The following is a 15,594-nucleotide window of genomic DNA, read 5'->3' on the forward strand; positions in this document are numbered from 1 at the left end:
CCCGATGATTGCTGGGGTGGGCTCCAGCACCCCCGCGACCCTACTGAGGATAAGCGGTGCAGCTAATGAGATGAGATGAGAATTTACATATATTTATATATATTTACCAGCTCGGTGGCCTTGGGGGTAGGGCGCTCGCCCCGAGACTGGGAGGTTGCTGGTTCAAGCTATACCTAAGACTTACAACATCGGTACCCATTGCCTGTCTGCTTGGCGAGTGGCATTAGGGGATTTGGTCACCCAATGACTCCCAACGAGATGATGCAACACATCAGTTGGGTTGAGTGAGGGGGCTGGGAACCCCCTCCTCTGTTTCGATCTCCCAGAAAGAGTAAAAATTGTGAATGTGTTCTTGACTCTAGCTGGATTACTAAGCTGTTTTTAGGGGACTACCTGGTGCATGATGTTGATGACCCCACGTCTAACATTAAGTTAAATAAATAAAAGTAAAAAATAAAACTCACAGAAGCTAGTATCAACTCCTGCATCTCTTCTTACCATCTTCTTCTCCCCTTTTGGTGCAGCTTCCATCAGACTTGTCCAAGCCTAGCGTGGCCACAGTGGGCAGGCTACCTCCCAGGATGGACTCCAGCGTGGGTCCTTTCCTGACAGGATCCCCTCGGTCCTGCTCCAGGTTCTCGTCTTCAGAGTCTTTCCCGATCTTCTCCAGCTCAATGAGTTTCTCCAGGGTGAGCTCGGCGACGTCTTTGCCGAAATGCTTGGCCACCGCCCGCAGAATGTCGTCTTCGTCCTCGATCTCCTTTTCGTCTTTTACTTCCGGCTCGAAGGACTCGTCCAGGGCTTCGTTGACGTGATCCTGTTTGTCTATGGTGAGATTTTCCACATGATATTTATAAAATGACTGGAAAAACGTATGAACTTTTCCCCCCCATCTCAAATCAAAAATCGATATATATCTTCACCTTGTTTAGCGTATGCGGCGTAAATTCCCTTGAGCTTAGGTCGACTGTTTTCCAGCTCGGAGTCGATCTGGTCCTGGTAGCATTCGATCTCATCTGGTAGATGACCTCGTTAAAGTCTCTTTCCTTATTGACTTGATTAAAATGTGTTTGGATTAAAGAATACCTTCGATGTCATCCATGTTCTTCCTGAGCTCCACCTCCAGCTGAAAAAACCATATCTCATTAACGTGTGTGCAATGCATCTAAAATGACAGTGAGATTGTTCAGGAAGTAATTAGTCAGTAATGAGTACTGCACATCTGCCGATGCAAAAAAAATTGTAAGCCTTGATGGAGTTTTGAATACTGCGTATACACAAGACTGCACTTTTTCAACAGTCAAGAAGATGAAGATCAGGACAGGCTGAGAAATGTCCGAAGATTTTTGATGACATTAAGTTTAAATGCGGGCAGAAATCAGATTAAAACTGGAATATTGGTTTTCTGGAGCAATCCAAATGGATTGTTTAGAATCTAAACTTTAAATCCAGCCCGCAAGACAACAGTGAGAGAAGCGCTGAGCTGTAGTTTTAAATATTTCCACCGGATGTCACCAAAGCCAGTTAAGACTTGCAAAACAATTGCGGTCGTGTTTCTCCATTTCTCTTTGACTCGCTTCTTTTTGATTTATTCCTCCCTCTTTTTCTTTCTCCTGTTCACTCTCTTCCTTTCTCTTTTCTCTATTTCTCTCACTCTTTATTTTTCTCTGTCTTGCTCTCTTTCCGTTTTCTCTCTCTAATTTACACTTTAATTCTTTCTTTCTCCCCCTTTTTTCTTTCTATTGTTTGACCTCTCTCTCTCACCTCACTTTGTCTCTTTCTCCTGCTGACCCTTTTTCTTGCTGTCGTTTCACTTCTCTTCTTTTTATCTATCTCTCTTTTCACGTTCTTTTTCTCTCTCTATTCATTTCCCCCTTCTTCTCCATTCATATCTCAATTCTGCTCCCTCTTACTCTGTCTCCCTTGTTCTCCATATCTGTTTATCGCTCTCTTTCCCTCCCTCTCTTTCTCTGTCTTTTTCTCCCTCTCTCTTTCTCTTAAATTTACTAGTCTGGCCCCCGTGAGATTTTTTTTCTAGCGTTTGTGGCCCCCAGCTAAAACGAGTTTGACACCCCTGGTTCAGATGATTCTTTTTGCTATTCGTAAGGCTTGCAAATGACTGAAACAAATGAACTGCAGTTGCCTTCTCCGCTTTCTTCTTGAGGAGTCCGGCCGTGTAGCAGGGAGGATCGCACTCCTCGTCCAAGTCCACCTTCATGAACTCTTGCACCGTCAACAGGCTGGTGGGCGTGTCCGAAAACTCGTTCAGTCTAAACACAAAAACACACGGTTCAATTTCCATCTATTGTGTGCAAAAAATGACACGTTGGGGAGAATTGTGTTACTGCTGGCGAATTTTTCATCTCTGACTTGCATGTACTGATTACCAACAACGACAGCCTCAAGGAAAGATCAACCTTTTTTCTCCTTTTTAATTGTGGTTGGTATTCATTTTTAACTCATTTACTGCCAATCAGTGTCCCCTTCTAAGCTGCGCGCGTGCGCAATTGCGCACTGCTCGCACATTCTCGGCGCACAAGAAAATCTAGCCAGCGCACAAAAATCAGGGCTCAAAATTACTAATTACGAAGCGACTTAAGTTACAGTGCATGAAGGTAAAAAATACACGGGTTCCCCCGATGTTGTGTCCTAAATGCGGTATTTTGAAGTCGAGTCGAAGTAGAACGAAGTTGAGTAAAGTTAGTAGAGTTTGTCGAGAACCGGCTTCTTCGGCTCGGCTCACTAAAAGGAACCGGCTCTTTCGGGACCTAAACGGCTCTTCGGGTTGTTTTTGCTTCTTTAATCCCAACATGACCAAAAATGATGTAAAATTATGCACAAAATGACTTAAAGGAAGGGGGGAATAGAACAAAAAAGAAAAAAAAAATACCAAAATGAAAAAGTAGTGAAAAGCTGAGGAAAAAAACAAAATGAAAAGAAAAAAGAAGGACACATTTATGAAAAAGCCAGAAAAAAAAGAAAGAAATGTAGGAAAAAAGTAAATAGAGAACAAAAAGAAAAAAGTAACGGCTTGGAAAAAATAAACACAATGAGATTTTTTTTTTAAAAGGAATTTTAAAAAAGTAGAAAAAAAAACACGGAAAAAAGAAGAAAAAGTTTGTGTTGCATTCAAATAATTTCCAATTATATCAAGTCAATCTTGTTGCCAACAATGTACTTCCACAAAAAAATGTGATTAAGTACAGTTCTGTATCTTACAACCGACTAAATAAGCCCCCAAAAATGTTAATATTATGCGACAAAATATATCAGGAAATAAAAAGAAATGGATATCTTGTGAAAGAATTGTAAGAACAAACGTTTGTAGGTCCTACAACCTTTGCAATAGTAGATGAGTCAATTCATTCAAAAGAGAAAAATCATTTTGCATTGCCGGAAACTCAGCAAAATATAACTTGATGTCGAGCTTTGGACATGTTTGATCATTAATTATCTTGCCACACTTGGGATTATGGTTGCTCACTGTTGTTTCAAGCGTTGCTCACCGACTTTGTGCGAACGCTCAGACCGGTGGAAAATTACAGGGAACATTGCTGCCAACCATGTTTTAATTTCACATTTTTTCCCCAAACACACAAAATATCATAACTTTCTTTGAATTTATACATGTCAGGACCAGAACGGAGACAGGACCCACTTGCGTACGTTTCTCTCAGTTTAATTGGGAAGAAGGGAAAGGATTGCACACATAATCTGGTGATCGCGGGTCGCAGGAAGCAGGTCGCTCTGAACGCGCAAGTGGCACTTCCGTGGCGAGCGATGGCGGTGTCGGGAACGGAAAAAACGGGTCAGTAGCCGGGACAGGAGATCAAAAAACGTGGTCGGGATCGGCAACGAGTCGAAAGCCAGGAGAGGAGAGGTGGTCAAGATCAAAAAACGGGTTGAAGCCGGGAAACAGACGGGAGCAAAAATAGGAGTGAGTGAGGGTCGAAATGCTTGCCTAGAGTAAACTGAGGTTCGCAGACGGACTGACAACAGGGGACAGATAGACGTGGGTTTAAATAGGGAAAAAGAGCCAATCAGAGTCCGAGGCAGTTGGCGCCAAAGGAGCGGGCACAGGTGAAGCATATCGGTAATCATGACAATACATGCCAAATCGAAAAAAAAAACAAAGAAATATTATTTAATTGCTAAGGGCTTTTTTTTTAAATCCGAAATGAGAAACGGTGGCATTCAAAAGACACAAAGAAACAGGAATAATGTTAAAATGTGTTTCGGAGTTAAAAAATATATATACCGTATTTTCCGCACTATAAGGCGCACCGGGTTATAGGGCGCACCCCGAAAAAAGTTTTTAGTCCTATATTTGACATAGATAAGACGCACCGGATTATAAGGCGCTACAATGGGAACGTGGACAAAACAGTCAGATGGTTCAGTCCAACTGATTACCCCCTTAACATTCCCAAAGCTTGCAAAGACGCAAATACGTGTCGAGAACACGTGCGGATGCGGTGTCCGTACGAGGTCACTCAAATGCATCGTTCCATCATTCGGAAGGTTAACGTCTTGGGATTCAAGAAATGCCAACCATTCCTTAGTTTCTATTTTTGCTCGCAACTTTACTGTGCATATGACAATAAACACTTGGAATTGAGTTGAATTTAAAAATAGACACTCCATTCCATCCATTATCTGCACCGCTTATCACAGAAACATCGCGTTCAGTCTGAAACAAGATACAGGGATAATATATAGCCGGAGTAGCTCACCGAAGTCGTTGTGTTCAGAATAATGTGCAGCCAATGTCCTCTTATATCCGTGAGGGTAGTAAATCCAGGAGAATAAAATAATTTCAAATACAGAATAGAAAAAAATGCTTTCTCTATGCCGTCAGCCACGTGCCATAAACATTCATCTTTTTGGCCAATTGCAGGCTTTGTGTTGCCGTTTAAGCCAATGCCAGCCTGTAAATGATAAAAAGGATCCGCCCCTTGACCTCCGAATAACTTTAGCCAATAGTGATCGATTCAACTGATGATTGACATATCTTTTTTGGCCAATTGCAGGCTTTGTTTTGCCATTTAAGCCAATGCCAGCCTTTTAATGATAAAAAGGATCCGCCCCTTGACCTCCGAATAACTTAAGCCAATAGTGATTGATTCAAATGATGATTGACACATTGGTTAGCCAATGAAACACCGGTAAATAAATCCCAGCATACACCGCGGACTACTTGGCCTTCGGGGGAAAATCTAGTCGGCGGCTGCAAGTTAGTTGCAAGACTTTGCGACTTAATATTGATCCATACATAAGGCGCACTGTATTATAAGGCGCATGGTCAGCTTTTGAAAAAAATAAAGGCTTTTAGATGCGCCTTATAACGCGGAAAATACGGTACACTCAATCTCCATCAAATCCATACTATGGAAAATGGTCACCCACCTTTTTTTCAGCGTAGCATCGCACACTTTGACCACGTCGACAATTTCTTTGGCCGTTCGACGGAAGTCGTGCATGCGAGCGGCGACCAGGAGAGCTGCAAACGAGTCGTATTTAAGACCGTGGACCTGATCATCATAATAGCCCCTTTTGCAAGTCATGGTCTGTCATTTTATCAAACGCCTCATCTGATAAATGCCCCCCAAAATGTGGATGTATAAACAGGACAGGACATGAAAGGTGTAAAATCATTTAGAGTAACAGTGTGTGAAAATGTCAGGACCAGAACGGAAACAGTACCCAATTGCGTAGCGTTTACCACCAGTTTCAGGAAGGGCTGCACCCACGATCCGGTGTTTGCTGGACGCGGGAAGCAAGTCGCTCTCGTACTCGGATTATGATCCGAACACCGAAGTGGATCTTCCGTAGCGAGCGATAGCGGTGTCAGGGACGGAAAAACCGGTCGGTAGCCGGGACTGGGAGAGCAAATCGTGGTCGGAAACGAGTCGTAAGCCAGAACGGGAGAGTAGACGTAGTCGGGGACAAAAAGAGGTCGTAAGCCGGGACAGGAGAGCAGACTTGGTCAGGATCAAAGCAGGTCGTAGCCGGAGACAGACGGGAGCAAAAACGGGACAGGTGGGAGTCAGAGTCGAAAAAGGCTTGCCTAGTATATGAAATGAAATGATCTGCATTTATATAGCGCTTTTCAAGTCAATGACTTCCCAAAGCGCTTTACAATGTGCTCCACATTTCCCAATAGCGGCCTTGTATTGCAGCCATGTAAGACACTAACCTGCTTATTGGAGGTATTAGGGGTTCAGTGTCTTACCCAAGGAAACTTCGACATGTAACACGGACAAGCCGGGATTCAAACGGGATCCCTTGATCCCAAGACGAGCGCTCTACCTCCTGAGCTACTGCCGCTCCTAAACACACACTGAGGTTTGCGGACGGACTGACAACAGGGGATTGACGGGACTGGGTTTAAATAGGGACAAGGAGCCAATCAGAGCCCGCAACTGTTGGCGCCAAATGAGCGGGCACAGGTGAGTCATAACAGTAATCATGACAGATAATTCACCACTAAAGGTTCATTGTAGCTTAGGATGGAGCTGATATGAGCCCCCAACTTTAGCAGCTAGCGGTAAAAGCTACTAAAAAGGCTAGCAAAAGATTTGCAAGAGATGGTTGCCAATTCATCTGACATGCATGTCCTTGGTGTTTGGAGGGAAACCGGAGTGCCCAGGGGAAACCCATGCACGGGGAGAACATGCAAACTCCGCACGGCGAGGCAGCGGTAGCTGGAATTGAACCCTGGACCTCCGCAATGGGGTTGCGTGCTAACCACCCAGCTGCCGTGCCACTATAGCAGTTATTGTCATTAATTCATTTACGACCGTTGACAGCTATAGACGTCATTCCCTCTAAATCACAGGTGTCAAACAGGCGGCCGGATCAGGGATTGAACCTGGCAAGCGAGACAACACTCAGAGAAGCGCAAGAGAAAAAAAAACAAGCTGCAGGCTGAAATATGTCCACTTGATGTTGCCAAAGCCAGGTGCCTCTCACAAAAGACATTGTACCTCTCTCTCTCTTTTAATTTTCTATTATGTCTTTTCCTCCCTTTTTCTCTCTCTCTCTCTCTCTCTCTATATCTTTCTTTGTTTCCCTCTCTCTCTCTTTTTGGCTCTATTTCTTTTCCTTTGTCTCTCTATTTCTTTTCTATTATGTCGTTGTCTCTTTTTCTCTTCCTCCATCTGTCTGTCTTCCTTTTTGTCTCTCTTACTCTTTTCTATCTCTCTAGCTCGATCCATTTATTTTCATTTATATTTTAATCTGTCTCCCTCCTTTTTTCTCTGTTATCTTTTTTCTCTTTCGCAATCTATTTAGCTTTCTTTCTCCCTTTGTCATTAGTTCTCTCTTATGCTTTCAGTCCATTTCTTTCTCATTCTTTCCTCTCTCCTTCCCATTATCTCTCTCTCTCTCCCTCTCTTTTTCTCTCTCTCTCCCTCTCTTTTTCTCTCTCTCTCTGTCTCTCTCTCAATTTTCTATCATGTCTTTTCCCCCTTTTTTTCTCTCTCTCTTTATCTTTCTTTGTTTCTCTCCCTCTCTCTCTCTCTCTCTCTTTAGCTCTATTTCTTTTCCTTGGTCTCTCGGTCTCTCTATTTCTTTTCTATTATGTCGTTGTCTCTTTTTCTCTTCCTCCATCTGTCTCTCTTCCTTTTTGTCTCTCTTCCTCTTGTCTATCTCTCTAGCTCGATCCATTTATTTTCAATTATATTTTACTCTCTCTCCCCCTTTTTTCTCTGTTATCTTTCTTTCTCTTTCGCAATCTATTTAGCTTTCTTTCTCTGTCATTATTTCTCTCCTATGCTTTCAGTCCATTTCTTTCTCATTCTTTCCTCTCTCCTTCCCTTTGTATTTCTTTTTCCCTTTCTTTATCTCTCCCTCTCTCTCCCTTTCTTTTCCACCCCTTTTCTCCCACTCTGTCTCTTTCTGTGTCTCCCTTAATTCTCTTCCTTCGTTGCTCTTCGTCTCTTTCTCTCTCTGTGTCTTTTAACCTCTTTTGCTCCAACTTCCTTTTTTCCTTTTCTCTCTTCTCTTTCTCTCTTCATACCCTTCGCGCTTTCTTTTCTCTCCTTCTGTTTTTCTCTTTGGATTTCTTTCTTCCTCTCCCTTTCTTTTCCCCCTCTCTCACGACTTTTGATCTTTTGTTTCTCACACTCTCTCCCTCTCTTTTTCTTTCTTTGTCCTGCCCTCTCTCCTTTTCCCTCCTTCTTTCTCTTTAATCTACTCGTCCGGCCCCCGACAGAATGTTTCTTCTATCGTGCGGCCCCCCCGAGTTAAAATGACTTTGACACCCCTGCTCTAAATAACGATTGTATAAGTTGTGACAGCAGGCGTGGAAGTCTCATATTTCTCCCCCCCCCCCAAAAAAATGATCTTTGTGTGAAAATGTATGTGCGCGTCCAGAATAAGAGAACAAGCGTTACATAATGAGAAGTCGAGCGAGCCTTGAAGGAACACTTACGTAAGCATGATTAGAGCAGCGCGGCGACTAAAAGTGACTCGAAGCGTGCGCGGACCTTCACCTGCGCGCATCGGCAAAAAAATAAGAATCCTCATCATCGTTTCTATGAATTCTCTTTCCAAATATCGGAAACGGAGAGGATTAGTTTTGTGTTTTGGCTGCAAAACTCCTCTAACCGGCGCAGCATCCGTCTCCATCTTTTATGAACATTAAATATTAAAGCGAGACAGCGCAGGAACACACACACACACACTTGGGAAGAACAAGCAGTTCCATCTGACAAAACTTGGATTTAATTAACTTTCTTGAAGCTGTTCCGAGGAACATGTTTTCCCAAAATATCTGAACAGGAGCTTTTTTTAGGAGAAAATGTATGACTTAAACATCTAATTATCAGATCACCACGATAGATAGATAGATAGAAGTCTAGATAGATAGATGTCTAGAGAGAGAGACAGAGAGAGAGATAGATGTCAAGAGAGAGAGAGAGATAGATGTCAAGAGAGAGAGAGAGATGGATGTCGAGAGAGAGAGACAGAGAGAGAAAGAGAGAGAGAAAGAGAAAGAGAGATGGATGTCGAGAGAGAGAGACAGAGAGACAAAGAGTGAGAAAGAGAAAGAGAGAGATGGATGTCGAGAGAGAGAGAGAGAGAAAGAGAAAGAGAGATAGAGAGATGTCGAGAGAGAAAGAGAGATAGACGGAGAGAGAGAGAGATAGATGTCGAGAGAGAGAGAGAGAGAGAGAGAGAAAGAGAGAGAGAGACAGAGAGAGAGAGATAGATGTCAAGAGAGAGAGAGAGATAGATGTCAAGAGAGAGAGAGAGATGGATGTCGAGAGAGAGAGACAGAGAGAGAAAGAGAGAGAGAAAGAGAAAGAGATGGATGTCGAGAGAGAGAGAGACAGAGAGACAAAGAGAGAGAAAGAGAAAGAGAGAGATGGATGTCGAGAGAGAGAGAGAGAGAAAGAGAAAGAGAAAGAGAAAGAGAGATAGATGTCAAGAGAGAGAGAGATAGATGTCAAGAGAGAGAGAGAGATGTCGAGAGAGAGAGACAGAGAGAGAAAGAGAGAGAGAAAGAGAAAGAGATGGATGTCGAGAGAGAGAGAGACAGAGAGACAAAGAGAGAGAAAGAGAAAGAGAGAGATGGATGTCGAGAGAGAGAGAGAAAGAGAAAGAGAGAAAGAGATGTCTAGAGAGAGAGAGAAAGAAAGAGAAAGAGAGAGATGTCTAGAGAGAGAGAGAGAGAGAGAGAGAGAGAGAAAGAGAGAGAGAGATAGAGATGTCGAGTGAGAGATAGATAGAGAGATGTCCAGAGAGAGAGAGAGATAGATGTTGAGAGAGAGAGAGATAGACGGAGAGAGAGAGAGATAGATGTCGAGAGAGAGAGAGAGACAGAGAGAGAGAAATGAAATGAAAATGAAATGATCTGCATTTATATAGCGCTTTTCAAGTCAATGACTTCCCAAAGCGCTTTACAATGTGCTCAACATTTCCCAATAGCCTCCTTGCAGCCATGTAAGGCGCTAACCTGCTTATTGGAGGTGTTAGGGGTTCAGTGTCTTACCCAAGGACACTTCGACATGTAACACGGACAAGCCGGGATTCGAACTGGGATCCTTTAATTCTAAAACGATTGCTCTACCTCCTGAGCTACAGCCGCCCCTAAAAAAAAAAAAAAAAAAAAAAAAAAAAAAAAAAAAAAAAAGAATAGAAAGAGAGAGAGAGAGAGAAAGAGACAGAGAGAGAGAGAGAGGGAGAGAGAGATGTCTAGAGAGAAAGAGAGAAAAAGAAAGAGAAAGAGAGAGATAGATGTCTAGAGAAAGAGAGAGAGATGTCTAGAGAGAAAAAGAGATAGAGAAAGAGAGAGATAGAGAGAGACATAGAGATAGATAGATAGATACTTTATTCATCCCTGTAGAGAAATTTACACTTTCAGCAGTATCCTTGTGTTGAAAAATAAAATAATAAAATAAAAGATATACATAGAATACAAAAATACCCACTATAACGTGTTGATATAGAGTAATTAAACAGTGCTACGGAAAAATACACACTGTAATAAAAATAGGGTAATATGCAAAGGTGGGGGTGGGGTTTAAGGTGGGCTTTTAGTCCCCCGGGTGGAGTTAAAGAGCCTCATGGCATGAGGGAGAAATGATCTCCTCAGTCTGTCACTAGCGCTTGACGTGTGTTCCTGGGAGACTGGTCGATATTTCTTAGCTTGGTTTTGGAATATGCATGCAAATATACACTGACCCCGCCTTACGACATTTTCACTTTACGGTGTGGAATAAAGTGTTTTTTGCACTCTTTACCAGATTTTACCTACTCTACGACATCAATAGCCAATTATTTTGTGTGTCGAAAAACGATGCCCGTGCGTAATTACAGCTCTAAGATACCCGTCTGCTATTTAAAGTCATATAAAATGCTTTTCTCCAATCGGCTTGCAGTACAGCATCCTGAAAATGTCGATATACTATCGGCTGAACTACTTCCCACAACGCCTTTCCCTACACGATCTTGTGTGCTTCGTAAACGCTTGGCAAATGGAGGTAGAACACAATTTTTTTTTGCACTGCGTTTATTCGCTGTGGGCTCGAGCGATGCTAAAGAGAGAAGCAAAAACAAGCTAATGATTGAAACGAAAAGAAAACAAATTGTCGAGTCAAATGTAATAATAACAATGTTAATTAAGACAATAATGGAGAAACAATTAAGCTCAATTGATCATCAATTGGTCATTATTAGAATTAGAAAATGAATGGAAATCCGTGTGAAGTCCAAATAGACCTAATAGTTTAACATTTATTTTTGTAATATTTTCACTTCATTCTTAAGCCTTTTTTTCAGTTTTATGATTCTCTCTCTCTCTCTCTCTTTCTCTCTCTCTCTTACCTTCTCTTTTTCTCCCCTTCTTTCTCTCCTCTATTTCTATTTTCTCTACTCTCTTTCTCTCTTTCTTTGGATATCTCTCTCTCTCTCTCTCTCTCTCTCTCTCTCTATTTTCCTTTGTCTCTCGGTCTCTCTATTTCTTTTCTATTATGTCTTTCTCTCGGTTTCCTCCCACATTCCAAAAACATGCATGTCAGGTTAATTGGCTGGTCCAAATTGTCCCTAGGTGGGAATGGGCAATTGAATTGTCTCTCTTTCCCCTGCTTGAAGATAGCTGGGATGGGCTCCAGCACCCCCGGGACCCTACTGAGGATAAGCGGTGCAGATAATGGATGGATATTATATATTTTTTCTTTCTTTTTTTTAACTGATTTGAAAGGCTCTGGACAATTGAGCAGTCAGGCCTCGGTTTCGGCATGAAAGCGACTTATCTTCCTCTCTCCCAGTCCTTACCGGCCCCGCAGAGTCCAGAGGGTCTCCTTCCAGTGTGCATCCAGTCCCTCTTCATCCTCTGCACCAGCCTCAAAGCAGTCATGGAGACGTCGTGGTTCTTGTCACCAAACTCCAGTAGCTGGGCGAAACGCGGGATGTAAAGGCACGGATCTGCAGCCCAGAAAAAAAATGCGTTTTTAGAATTGAGAACACACCGGGAAACTCAATTAGGGCCTCCGTGACAATTTTGGTATTGACCCGTGTTGTATGCTTTAGGTGATTACAATATTGACATGGCGCGATTAGGGTTTTCACTTTACGATGTGGAATAAAACGGTTTTTCAGCCTTTTGGATGACTCCAATACCAAATATGCTAGTAAAAGACAAAAGAAACTAAATAGGAATAAAATGATGACTCACAACACGTGGTAAGCTTTCTCTCCTGGCTTTGATCTCCGGCAAAACTAACATAAAATGCAACAGAAACCAAATGAAAATCAATCCAAACAGCTTGCCAACATCATTTTTGCCGTTCCGTGTATTCCGTTACTCCCCAAGCCTGCACAAAATGGAGTCATTTTATTCATATTTAGTTTCTTTTGTCTTTTATTAGCATATTTGGTGTGGAGTCATCCAAAAGTAATTGAAAGTAATCCACTTAAAGTAGCCCTACCAACCCTGTCAATGTCATATAAAATGCTGGTCTGCTATTGGGTTTTATCAATACTATTGTCTAAATTACCTCCCACAATGCCTTTCTTCATTCAGATCAGAATCTCGTGTGCTTAGAAAAGAGTAGGTGTTACAATAATGTATTTTTAAAGCATCTATTCGCTAAGGGGTCCAAGGCCTGCAGTGATACTCGAGAAAAGAAAAAACATGCTTACCATGTGAATATCAAGTAGGATGAGGGCAAACGTTTCACGCTAAGTTACATGGCCGATCGGGACTATTTTTGAAAATAAGTAGGCAATTAGAGCAAGGAAATAGTCTAAGGGCATGACAAGGCTTGCAAGTGGAAGGTTTGACTTCAATTTAAATTCAAATCCACTGTCACAATCTCCTGCCACCTCTGCATCCACCCGTCACTCTATTCAACCGGCTCATGTCAACTTCACACCAAAGGTAAATACAATTTCATTTTTGCCTTTCATGTATATCTATTTGAAACGGACGTACATAATGGTTAGTTCACAATAGTATTATATGTACAGCGACCTTGAGTGTCTTGAAAGGCGCTAAACTTTTTGCAGACAATGTTCACTATGTTGTTATGATAATAACAATGATTCTATTACACAAAAGTAGTACCTTACTATATACCGTGGGCATAACCCAAGCACCCCCCCCCCCTAAATTATAGCATTGTAAAAACTCTCTTTTCCTAAATTAACGACAGAATAAGCTTGAATATAATTGAAAAACGCTACATAAAATTGTTTAAAAAAAGTATTAAAATTGAAAGTGAACCACGCAGCTTTAGAAATACTCCACAACCATGAAATGGTTCAGTCTAATTGATTCTAGCACCACTCTCGCCCCCTCTTTCGCATTGCTAATATCACTTGTGGTATAGCGGCGAAGTCTGTGGAGGCTCTGGTGTATTCAGGTGAGAGTATGTTAGTATGGAAGCCCAGGAGTGCCATAATTCAATAAACGAAAAAGGAACGTTCAAATACCATATTTTCCGCACTATAAGGCGCACCTAAAAGCCTTTATTTTTTTCAAAAGCTGACCATGCGCCTTATAATACAGTGCGCCTTATTTATGGATCAACATTAAGTCGCAAAGTCTTCCAACTAACTTGCAGCCGCCGACTAGATTTTCCCCCGAAGGCCAAGTAGTCCGCGGTGTATGCTGGGATTTATTTACCGGTGTTTCATTGGCTAACCAATGTGTCAATCATCATTTGAATCGATCACTATTGGCTAAAGTTATTCGGAGGTCAAGGAGCGGATCATTTTTATCATTTACAGGCTGGCATTGCCTTAAACGGCAAAACAAAGCCTGCAATTGGCCGAAAAAGATGAATGCGTATAGCACGTGGTTGACGGCATACAGAAAGCGTTTTTTACTATACTGTATTTGTAAATATTTTATTCTCCTTGATTTACTAAACTCACGGATATAAGAGGACATTGAATGCACATTATTATTGAACACAACGACTTCGATGAGCTACTCTGGATATATATTTTCCCTGTATCTTGTTTCAGACTGAACGCGATGTTTCTGTGATAAGCGGTGCAGATAATGGATGGAATGGAGTGTCTATTTTTAAATTAAACTCAATTCCAAGTGTTTATTGTCATATGCACGGTAAAGTTGCGAGCGAAAAAGAAAATAGAAACTAAGGAATGGTTGGCATTTCTTGAATCCCAAGACTTTAACCTTCCGAATGATATTTGGAACGATGCATTTGAGTGACATCGTACGGACACCGCATCCGCACGTGTTCTCGACACGTATTTGCGTCTTTGCAAGCTTTGGGAATGTTAAGGGGGTAATAAGTTGGACTGAACTATCTGACTGTTTTGTCCACGTTCCCATTGTAGCGCCTTATAATCCGGTGCGTCTTATGTATGTCAAAAATAGGACCAAAAACGATTTTTTCGGAGTGCGCCCTATAACCCGGTGCGCCTTATAGTGCGGAAAATATGGTAATTAAAACTGCATTCATAAAATGAAAAGCCTTTAGCACAATATTTTAAAGAAAATGTTATCGTAATTGAATTTGACATGTTATGGGAAATTAAAACAATGTTCTGCTCTGCACCCCCTAAAGCTCTCAACATAAAAGCGCCCCTGCAATAGACCATTTTATTTTGGCTTCAGAAGGCATACCAGTCAACCTGTACGTTTTGCCGTACAAAGTACGTTTATTATGTATTTTAAGACGTGTACGACGTACAAGAAAATCTGTCCAGAAAAACGCAAATAAGTCAATGATGGGTACCATCCGGTATACACCGACGATCACCAAACGGCAAATCAACCAAGTCAAACGAGTTCGCCGCGGTAGCCTCTATCTCGGTATCGTTTTTTTTCGTTGCAAACGAAGCGAGCGGTTTGATGCTACTGTGCGCATGCCTCCTGGGGATTTCCCATCATGCATCATTCCGATCACACGTGAACAAAGCGAAAGCGGAGCAGTAGGCCTACATTACAACATAGTTTTGAATTTTCTTTGGATACAATCATCAAGTTGCAATGGCCGAACCTGAATTAAAAAGTTGTAAGTTAAATGGAAGAGGCTAGCATCACAAAGAATGGGAGCAAATGTCAGGACAATACGAGGGATTGATACAAGCTTCGAAGAAAGGTGTGGAACATTCGTATTGTGTTGCTTGCAAAAACGACGTGAAAGTAGCTGCCTAATTAAGCAACAATTGTAATTTCATCATTTATTAAGAATATGTACAGAATGATATAAGAAACACATGTACAATATGAATGAGCGAGCAAGTTGTCTGTCCCTGTGTGCCCTGCGATTGGCTGGCAACCAGTTCAGGGTGTCCCCTTTCCACTGCCCGATGATTGCTGGGATAGGCTCCAGCACCCCCGCGACCCTACTGAGGATAAGCGGTGCAGCTGATGAGATGAGATGTACAATATAACATGTTAAACTACATAAATAAACACGTTTGAAAAAAAAATGGTGTAAGATTGTATTTGTAAGGGAAAATACGACAGTTTGTACGGGCATGGAACCCTGGAGCTTGACAGGTATGATATCGTGACCATATATTTGCACCCCCGTTTTACGACAATTTCCAGTTTGCGATCCCCACCTCAAACGGAATAATCTCAGATACCGGGGGTCAACTTTTGTT

The 15,594-nt window shown here is 42.0% G+C and overlaps 1 protein-coding gene across 2 annotated transcripts in view; it reads right to left on the reverse strand.

The window, feature by feature from the left end:
- Window positions 1-15,594, reverse strand: part of brf1a (BRF1 general transcription factor IIIB subunit a) — a 102,292-nt gene that overhangs the window by 57,300 nt on the left and 29,398 nt on the right. For both annotated transcript variants that reach the window (XM_088355057.1, XM_088355055.1), the window contains 6 exons: window positions 11,782-11,931; window positions 5,407-5,500; window positions 2,144-2,270; window positions 1,087-1,126; window positions 924-1,016; window positions 499-825 (listed from right to left, as the gene is read on the reverse strand). In XM_088355057.1, the coding sequence (XP_088211183.1) occupies window positions 499-825; window positions 924-1,016; window positions 1,087-1,126; window positions 2,144-2,270; window positions 5,407-5,500; window positions 11,782-11,931 (831 nt within the window). The remainder of the gene's footprint in view (window positions 1-498; window positions 826-923; window positions 1,017-1,086; window positions 1,127-2,143; window positions 2,271-5,406; window positions 5,501-11,781; window positions 11,932-15,594) is intronic.

This window comes from Urocampus carinirostris, chromosome 15, assembly GCF_059441175.1.
Source record: "Urocampus carinirostris isolate Australia breed hairy pipefish chromosome 15, RoL_Ucar_1.0, whole genome shotgun sequence".
Lineage (NCBI taxonomy): Eukaryota > Metazoa > Chordata > Actinopteri > Syngnathiformes > Syngnathidae > Urocampus > Urocampus carinirostris.